This window comes from Myotis davidii, unplaced genomic scaffold, assembly GCF_000327345.1.
Source record: "Myotis davidii unplaced genomic scaffold, ASM32734v1 scaffold48, whole genome shotgun sequence".
Lineage (NCBI taxonomy): Eukaryota > Metazoa > Chordata > Mammalia > Chiroptera > Vespertilionidae > Myotis > Myotis davidii.
The window spans coordinates 292,780-302,939 of NW_006299393.1; the positions used below are offsets into that span (position 1 = coordinate 292,780).

At 42.4% G+C, this 10,160-nt stretch overlaps 1 protein-coding gene across 1 annotated transcript in view; it reads left to right on the plus strand.

Moving 5' to 3' along the window:
- CRYBG3 (crystallin beta-gamma domain containing 3) overlaps positions 1-10,160 on the plus strand; it is a 144,695-nt gene that overhangs the window by 92,157 nt on the left and 42,378 nt on the right. The window contains 2 exon segments of the mRNA XM_015571272.1: positions 2,170-2,279; positions 6,065-6,191. Of these exon segments, the coding sequence (XP_015426758.1) occupies positions 2,170-2,279; positions 6,065-6,191 (237 nt within the window).

Genomic DNA, 10,160 nt, shown 5'->3' on the forward strand with positions numbered 1-10,160 from the left:
CTAGAAACAAAATGAAAGACCTTAAAAGTGTGGTTTTGAACTCTGCATCCTCCATTTCTGTCATGTTTCTTTGTCTCCGCATTTTTTATACTTTCTTGGTGCACCCCCTAGTGGTCTTTGTGCGCAGTCTTGTTGTAGTTAAGCCTTGATTGTTGTAGTTGATACTGGGGGGATTTGACCTCCAGGCCAACTGGCTGTGAGAGTCAGCTGTGTCTGCAGTGGGAAAACTTCTGTCCTCTGGGGAGGTGCTAATCTAGCCTTTCTCTGAGGCTATCGGGCAAATGGCTCTGTGCAGGGCTTGGGCAGGGCGGGTCTCACGGGATCAAACAGGGAGGGTGGAGGGAGCAGTTATGGCTGCTCTCAGTCCGGTCCCCAGAGGCTCTGCCTCTCAGAGTCCCAGCAACCACTGCAAACCTCGGAGAGAAACCTGCCCTCGCGTTCCGACCGATGCCAGACAGTCCCGCTTCTCCCGTTTGAGTCTGGGTCCCTAGAGACTCGCCCAGAACTGGAGCTCAGAGCCTGAGCCCCCCTCCCGATTGAAAACGACAACCGCGCCCTCAGCCACCAGCCCGCCGCGCGTACCTCCGCACCTTTGTATTTTCCGCACTGCGCCTCCTCTGAGCCCCAGTATGCTGTTCTCTTTGCTTCTAGTTGAAGAATTTCCCCTCAGCCAGCTTTCCTGTGGTTCTGGGTGATGTCCCTTCTGTCTTTTAGTTATATTTTTGAAGTGGTTGTTCGAGGCAGCAAACTCCGGTGTTTACTTATGCCGCCATCTTGGTTCTCCCCTGTGGTAGAAACTTGCTGGATCACAGCTCCTAGTTGTAATGCTCCAAATACAGCCTGGTTTCACAATAGGAAGTGTGTTGCGCCAGCTGCAGTCCGTTGGGGGAATTGGTTCTCTCACCTCCCAGGTTCTGGCTGATCTTTGAAAGACTAAGCAAGGCCAAAGCAGAATGACATGGTCAAGAAAGAATTCCTCAGAATGCAGAGACCATTAGCCTCTAAGAGGGCCCTGGAGAAGAAGGAAAAAACGAACATCCGCTGCTCAAAGAAGCCTTGTTCTCCATGACCTCGCAAGCAGCAGAGGGCGATGCTGCAGATAGTTCATTGTGATACATTCTTACCCCAGCTCAGGCCTGCCTGTGCAGGGTGGCCCTGTGGGCCATGGCATTTCAAGGCTCTGGTGGATTATGGAATATTTATAGGGCTCATTAATTTTGTCTCACCTATTACAGATCCAGGGTCACTTGTGTTGCAGATAAGTATCTCTGGTCTAAAGGAACTTATTTTTTTTTTTTAAATATATTTTATTGATTTTTTACAGAGAGGAAGTGAGAGATATAGAAAGATAGAAACATCGATGAGAGAGAAACATTGATCAGCTGCCTCCTACACATCTCCTACTGGGGATGTGCCCGCAACCCAGGTACATGCCCTTGACCGGAATCGAACCTGGGACCTTTCAGTCCGCAAGCCGACGCTCTCTCCATTGAGCCAAACCGGTTTCGGCATAAAGGAACTTATTGTTGGGATTAAGTTTAAGGTAGTCTAATCAGTAAACTGAATCCTGTACCCTGAAATGCATGACATAGACGTCTCTCTTCACCATAAGTCTTCCACTAATCCTATCATCACCATCTCCACTCTCACAGGCAGCTCATGGCACTGTGGGTGTGTGCTCACGCTCTCTCCTCCCTCTCATTAACTGTGGATCCGGAAGGCTTGGAAAGGGAAGAGGCATATCAGCCACCCCTCAAACTAACCCAAATCTCCATTGTGTTTAGCACTAAACTGCTTATTATTTCGTACCCACAGTGTCATGACGGGAGAATAATTGATACAATGGATAAGCACCACATCTTAGTGGAGGAGGGATTCTGGTTTACTCTTATAGGTAGAATTGTTTTCTGGGCTTCTGTGCCCAGTATTTTGTGCAAGAGATAGATGAAAAAGGTAAATACATGATGACATTCCTGAAAACATGTATGGGGAATAAAATGTGAATTTTAGGGAAATGTCATCCTTAACATGGATTAATTGATAATAGATACATCATGAATCTAATATTTCACTGAATTTTTTATAAGGCCATGAAACTAAAAGTTTGCTTTTGTGATTATATCAAACAGTTGTTTTCTGTGTAATTGTTGTGTTGTGTTTGTTTTTTAGCTCAAAGCATTCAGTAAACCAGGGTTCCAAGGTGAATGTGTAGATTTTACCAAAGAAATTTCTGATTTGACTTCATTCACTCCATGTTCTTTCAAAGTTCTTCGGGGCTGGTAAGTATCCTTATTGAGTGTTTTTTACTGTTGTTTAACAACTAAATTTCTTTAAAATTTACAGATATTTGACCTGTATTGTTTTTGCATACACAGTGAAATAAGAATGTTTTTATTCATTGATGGACTGCTAAGTAGCCTATGTTAACTTTTTCCAACTCCTGTTATGAGCCATCGTGTAACAGAGAAACAGGATGCCAGTTAGCCTGCTTCGGGAACATTTGGGTGATTTTTTCTTACAGTTACATTATTTTCTAAATATTTTGAGTGTTTTATATTGTATGTTTATTGTGTAGCATAATAGAGTGCTATAAAAAGATTAGTGCTTTTGTTCAGATAAGACTCCTAAATTAAAGAAAAAATTTTTTTGTTTGGAGTATTTATCATCCCCATTTCATAGACGCAGGTCCTGGTTCAGAGTTAGTGTTTCCCCAAGATCAACCGAATGTCAGGCCCAGTGTGGCCTGGTCGGTTTTTATTAAGTCCTATGTTCTCCCAACTGCAGCAACATCCTGGATCTTTCTCACATGTATCTGAAATCTGAAGTTGTGTATAATTCTCAAGTTATATAATCCTTAGCATGGGTAAATTGATAATAGATACATCATGAGTATAATATTTCACTGTAGTGTGTGTGTGTGTGTGTGTGTGTGTGTCTGTGTGTTGACTTTTTATTGTGGTAAAATATACATAACATGAAACTTACCATTTTAATTTTAAGTGTAGATTTGAGTAGCATCTTTATGTATCAAATATCTACCTAATAACTCATCAAAGTCATTTTATTCGTTCTTTAAGATAACCTTGGATTCATCGATTCTCCTCTCTCTCCTGAACCAGTAGAGACTAGGATCTCTTGTTTTCCATTTGAGGAACTTCAGTCTCCTAATCAACCCGCTCCAGTGTTGTATTACTTCCATTGGTTACCACAAACCAATCATAGCCCATTTATTTGCCCCAAAGTTCAGTTTAATATGTTTACTACTCTGCTGTAAATTCCATAGCCACTTTCTAATATCAGTCAGATGTTCAAAGTCTTCCAGGATTTACCATCAACTCATCTCATTTTCTCTATCCATCCTCCAGTCTGCCTTTACACTGCCCGCATCCTCTCCTCTCCCAACATTTACTCAGCTTACCCGCCACACCAGGGGTCAGCAAACTTTTTCATCTGTGAGCCCTACAGGCTGCTCCCCAGATACTCCACAGCTACTGTAGCGCAACAGCACTGTGGACAATACATAAACGGGTGGGCATGACTGGGTTCCAGTGAGACTGTTTATGGCCATTAAAATTTGAATTGTATATAATATTCACATGTCACGAAATACCCTTCTTTTAATCTCTTTAAACATGCAAAACCAGTTCATTAAAAAAAAAAAATACAAGAACCATGGCAATTGCTTCATTACCTGGAATGCTTCAAGGAGCTGGATTTGAGCCACTCCCATCACTTACACCTCTGTAACCTTAAACATACTGGGTTATCTCTCTGAACCTCAGTTTCCTTAGCTGTAAAGGAGGAATAATAATAATACCTACCTCAAAGGATTCTTACAAGGACTGAATAAATGATATATATGGAAGGCTTACTTCATGCCTGACACATGGAAACCCTTTGACAAATGTTGGCTATATATTGCTAATTACATAGAAGATATGACAGTAAGTTACGATGTCACAGAGCATTTCTGTGGTTTTCCAAAGTTAACCTGGTCCAGCCAAACTACAGTTCTGGTGATCTTAAAATGTAGGGTTGCAACTTAAACACATCAAAACTGAAGTAGTAACAGCCAATTCATTAATCCCTTAGCTCCGTCCTTTCAAAAGGGCATTTCTTAATCAAGCTTTGATGATTGCTGAAGTCAAGTCCCTCAAGCCCATTGACTGTGACGATAATTCAATATCCAAGATTCTGAAGGGTTTATTTCTTTTTTATCATCTTAATTAGCTGTCAGGTGTGCAGGTAACAGACTTTATATACTGTTGTGTAATTTTAGGAGTCTAGCTTATAGCCCACCCAGACTGAAGGACACACTCATTGTTAAATAAGGATACAAATTTTTATTTTCCCCAAAAAAACTTCTAATGTGTTCAAGAGCTTAATAATCACTACAGTTTGATCCCAGAGGTTTGCACTTGCAAGCACTAAATGAAGTTAATGTCATTAGCTTAAAGCAGATATTGTCTTTCAAATTTCAGCTCTATCATTTGATAAGATGGGGAGACCTTGGGCAAATTGAACTTCGTTGTGTTGCCTTTAACAATATGGTTTTATGCTCTGGCCAGTGTGATTTGGTTGGTTGGAGTGTCATCCCTATACCAAAAGGTGGCAGGTTCGATTCCCGGTCAGGGCACATACCTAGGTTGCAGGTTCAATCCCAGGTGTCTGTCTGTCTCTCTCTCTCTCCTTCCCTCCCTCCCTCCCTCTCTTCCTCCCTCCCTCCCTCAAATCCCATTGTTAGGAAGAACATAAGCAGCAATGCAGCCAGCAATAAATTTGACAGAATATTAATGCCCCAGAGAGAGGATGTTAGTTTGAAATGGGCAAGACCATTTTACTAAAACTTGCTTGGAATAGATCTCAGCTTCCCAGTGAGGTGAGGGAGAATTACAGCCATTTGAAATTTACAGCCACGCAGTTTTCTGTTTTAGAACCCTCTAAACTGTTTGAATAATGAAGGTTTTCCCCCAGAGACAGCCCTGATTCATCACAAAAGTCTGATCTCATAAACAACAGAACTTATTGAAGTGTGGTAGCGACACAAGCCATATAAAAGCTGAGGAAATTCGATCTAAAAATCAATCACCTGGCGCTGGCCAGTGTGGCTCAGCTAGGAATGACTTGTCACCATGACACACACTGACCACCAGGGGGCAGATGCTCGCTGCAGGAACTGCCCCCTGGTGGTTAGTGCGCTCCCACAGGGGGTGCTCTACTTAGCCACAAGCCAGACTGACGGCTGCCAGTACAGCAGTGGTGGTGGTGGGAGCCTCTCCCGCCTCCTCAGCAGCACTAAGGATGTCAGACTGCAGCTTAGGCCTGCTCCCTGCTGGCAAGTGGACATCCCCCGAGGGCTCCTGGGCTGCCAGATGGATGTCTGACTGCCAGCTTAAGCCCATTCGCCCAGGGAGCGAGCCTAAGCCAGCAGGTGCTCATCCCCCGAGGGGTCCCCGTGCACAAAATTCATGCACTCAGGGGGATGGGGGGCATCCCTCAGCCCACCCTGTGCCCTCTCGTAGTCCAGGAGCCCTCCGGGAATGTCCAACTGACGGTTTAGGCCTGTGGGAAGTGGGCCTACACCGTCAGTCGGACATCCTTAGCGCTGCCGCACAGGTGGGAGAGGCTCCCGCCACCGCCACTGCACTCATCAGCCATGAGCCTGTCTTGTGGCTGAGCCGTACTCCCCCTGTGGGAGCGCACTGACCACCAAGGGGGCAGCTCCTGCATTGAGCATCTGCCCCCTGCATTGAGCATCTGCCCCCTGGTGGTCAGTGTGTGTCATAGTGACTGGTCTATTTGCATATTAGCCTTTTATTATATAGTGTGTGTGTGTGTATGTGTGTGTGTATATATATATGGTACTAGCCTATGTCTAGCACATGGTAAGCAATAAATGATAGTGGTAGCTGTGTTTTTTAAAGTGGTGATGGGCATTTGCTGCTGGTCAGCACCATGACTTCAATGCCATGTCCCTGCCCCAATGGACATACACAGTGCAATGATGAGCCGACACTGGAGGCTGGTGCAGTCTGATGGACTGTCTCACGGCTTGTGTTTGCAGCTGGCTCCTGTATTACCAAGAGGACATATCTGATAACCAGTGTGTGTTAGAAGAAGGCCTCTATACTGACCTTACTTCTTGTGGCTGCCCGACATCTGAAGTCAAGTCCCTCAAGCCCATTGACTATGTAAGTACTTTGCTGAATGCATAATTATAAGACCTTTTCTTGTTTAGTTTAATTACCATGAATGAGAATAAGAAAAAACAATAGATGGGCAAATATAGAAAGTTGAATAATTTAATTGTGGATTATAAAAATCAAAATTCACTCATGAAATCCAACCAAAATGTAACATTGACATGTTCCTTTTCTTTTCTTTTTCTTTTTTTGTGAACAGGAATGTTAAACTCAGGGACTAGAGTAACATGGGCTTAGGTTTAAATCCCAGTTTGACACTTTAACCAGTTTGGTTGACATTGACAAAGTTATTTAGTTTTCGCACCTGTAAAAGGCAATAACTTTATAAGGACACTGGGATATTAAATAAGGTGGTGCTTGTAAAAAACCCAGCGTGTGGTGAGCACTTGATAAATGTTAGCTATTGGTATCATGGTTTTAATTGTTATAGCTACTGAAAAAAATAATTGATCTTTTTATTATTACATAAATCACATCATTTTTCTGCTATTCTGGCTTACAATATTACTGTAGGGCATGACCCATTACTGGTATTGATTTCAAACCTTGTTTTGGAGAAAATAGGGCTTTCCTGTGTGGTGCAGAATTATCTAGGTCACCTTGGAGGCCCACATTTATGGAGCAAGTGTTTCTGCCTCCTATCATATTTACTCAGAATTTTAAACATGAGAAAAACAGGACCACAACTGGGATGTCAGTTCTGGCCTCCTAGTTAGTAGGGTCTACACAAAGGAAATGGGAGGATCTGGGATATCTTCACAGTGTCTAGTCATGGTGATTCCCTGGGAGCATTTGGTCCAAGAGAGATTAACAGGGAGATGACTCAAAGCCTTGCGCAGCACCAGGAGCCATCAGACCTTCAGCCGGAACTGGCTTCAGACCTTCAGCCGGAGTGGCCATGCTCAGGGTCTGGTCCCAGGCTAAGCAGTATAGTCTTATTTCACAAGGCATTACTGGATAGAGTATTCCTGGGATCAGGCTAAGAATAGAGGCTTGGCTGCAAACCAACAATAGAAATAGAATCCTTGGTCTCTCTCAGTGGCCCCTTAGACACCAACTTGGAAAGATTAAGTGGCTACTGATGCTTCCTGTCTGCAGGAGGAAGACTGGTAGAAAAAAAGAATGTGGGCTGTTAACTCTTTCCTATTATTGAAAAGGAGTTGCAAAGTAGTCCGCACGTCCTGGAAAAGGAATTTTCTTAGTAATTTTTAGTGGTCAAACCATCAGATAGGTACTTATTGGGTATTAACTCTAAAAGCAAAGTATGTAGGTCTAATAAGAGAGTACCATCCTGAAAGGATTTTGTAGGGCTAATTCAGTGAGCTAAGCCAACTAATTTCTAAGGAGGGCATTTTAGAAACAGTCAAAATTAATGAGTATTACTGTTTTTCTTTGAACAGTTAGAGTTATTTTACATCCCTGAAGAAAAATGAATAATTTAAGTTAGTAGTGAAAATAGAGAACTGTTTTTTTATGTAAGTTGTGCGGTTGCAAGTCCCCGTTTTGGCTCAGGGGGATCCGAGCAGGGTAGGCGAAGGTGCCTCCTGGGAAGGATTTGAGAGCTATAGCCTCTTCACTCCAAGAGCTGATGAAAGAGTATACTCAGTTTATATAAGGACAGCACATTCATTTTCTTAATGCCTTTGCATGGCATGTTTTAAATCTTTGAAAAGTTTTGTTGAAATGTGCTTAGGCAGTAGTTCTGGTGTGGAAAATGGAAGTAATATGAGGTGGGTTTGGCATCCCAGCAAAGACCCACAGAGGAACTAGGAGGAGGCCTCAGCAGGTAGCGTTTCCTTGATGGGGTCAACCATGCCTCACCCTGGAGGCCCGGGCCCAAGTTGATCAGACCTGGAGACTGGTGTGTAAACCACTTCAAGGTCAGCTGGTAATTTGTATCAGGTGGATTCCAATGATGGGAATGCTTAAGAATTTTGTCTGGAGCATTTTGCTGTCTCTCTGAAGAACACAGAACTGAATTAGTCATCAGAAGGTTCTTTATTGAGCATAGATTGAGCAATGAGATAGATGTCTTGAGATGCGCTTACCTGGAATAGCTCTCTCCACAAGAGACTTCTCCCACACCCCGGGGTCCTGCTCACTTTCTCTAGATTCTGCGCTACCTTTCCCTGGAAAACACACAGAATACTCAGCCTAACCTGCCCTCTGATTCCTTCCGCATCCCCTCTCCTCCTACCATGTTCTCCCTTAGGGGTTGGCATACCTTTTCCTCTTTATTTGTTAATACCACTTCCTATGCCACAGTCTACTGTGATTGTAGATTCATTCTAGGAAATATGTCTGTCCAATTGAGTTGACTTTACATATATATGAACTGATCCTTTGATTTTGCTTTTATTAAAATAGAATTCTGAGGGTGTTGCCTGTGTATAGCTGGCATTCCCCGACATGCTGTTACTTAATGTAAGTGTCGTAATGGTATAGTGGCGAGGAGTCTGAAGATTTAATCTTTAAACAAGATCAGTGTGTTGGCAGCAACACTGCTCCAGGCTGATTGCTAGTCGCGCAGACATGCGAGATTCCGAGGTCCATGGGTGCGTCATTTTACAGTGAAGAAAGCTGGGAGCATAGTTTATTATTGTGCTTCTCACTAAGGTAACCTTGGGCAAATCACTTATTTTGGACTCGGTTAGCTCGTAAATAAACCATTAGAACAGGTATTTTCAAACCTCTGGCAGCCTTCAGCTTTGTTGCAAATATGTGTTTTGGGAATATTGCTAATTGGAAATGAAAAAGAATATATCCAGCTTCAGAACTCATGTGGTCTGAGGGAATAAGATGGTGTGTTAGCTTTCAATAGGATTATACTATTTTATATAACAGTCCCCAAAACAGTGGGTTAGGAGCTGGAGGTGGGTAGAAAACCTAAATAAAAATTTTTTCACCTGGTAGTGTTGGGGTAATCTTTTTTGTCATGTTTCTGTGGGAGCAACCAACCACCGTTGCTTCTGTCGTGTGTCCTCGTGGCTGGGCATGGAAATCGGCCTCCTTTGAAGTAATAATCCAATCCTGGCAGCTATGAGCAGGCACAGCCAAAGGAACATCATCAGAGGCTGTAGAAAAACTTCAAATGAAATTACAACAGTGATGACATAAATGATCTTAAGAAGTGAAATGGGAATTGGCAGTCATTCTCTGCACTGCACAAGGTGCGCAGCTTTGAATAGAAGACTAAGTCCAGCCACAGAATAAAAAGGAAGCAGTGATTTATAAAGTCTGGAGGAGTTTGGTTACTATTGACTTTTCAGCCGAGCCCACATATATTTAATAGTATTAACTATTGTGTCCATTTTGAAAAGGAAAGCCAACAGAAATCTGCAGTAAACATCAGCTTCCAAATGAGACATTTGAAGCATTAGCCTTTAAATTCGGGCAAAAGATAAAGATCTGTACTCTCACCACTTCTAGTCAACATTATTCTGGAGTCCTAGCCACAGTAATAAGATTTAAACTACAAAAAAAGTAGAAAGGAAGAAACAAAATTGTGTAGAGTAGCTACTACAGATAATTTATTAGGGTTAATATGAATTTTTTTTAAGTTGCAGAATACAAGATAAATAGCTGTTCAACCATAGGGTATTCAATATGGGGAACATTATAAAAGCTTTATTGAAGGACATAAAAGATGGAGGGATATAAATTTTTATAGATGAAAAAACCCAATATTGTAAAGTGGTCTTCCCCCAAATGAATACAGTTTCAGGCAAAATGCTTACAGAAACTTTTGTCCTTTTTTTCTTTCTTTTTAATCCTCACCTGAGGATATTTTTCCCATTGGTTTGTTTGTGTGTGTGTGTGTGTGTGTGTGTGTGTGTGTGTGTGTGTGTTTTCATAGCCTACTAGGTGTGAGGTGGTATCTCATTGTGGTTTTGATTTGTATTTCCTTAATGACTAATGATGTTGAGCATCGTTTTGGTTTGGGGGATAACTGCAAAA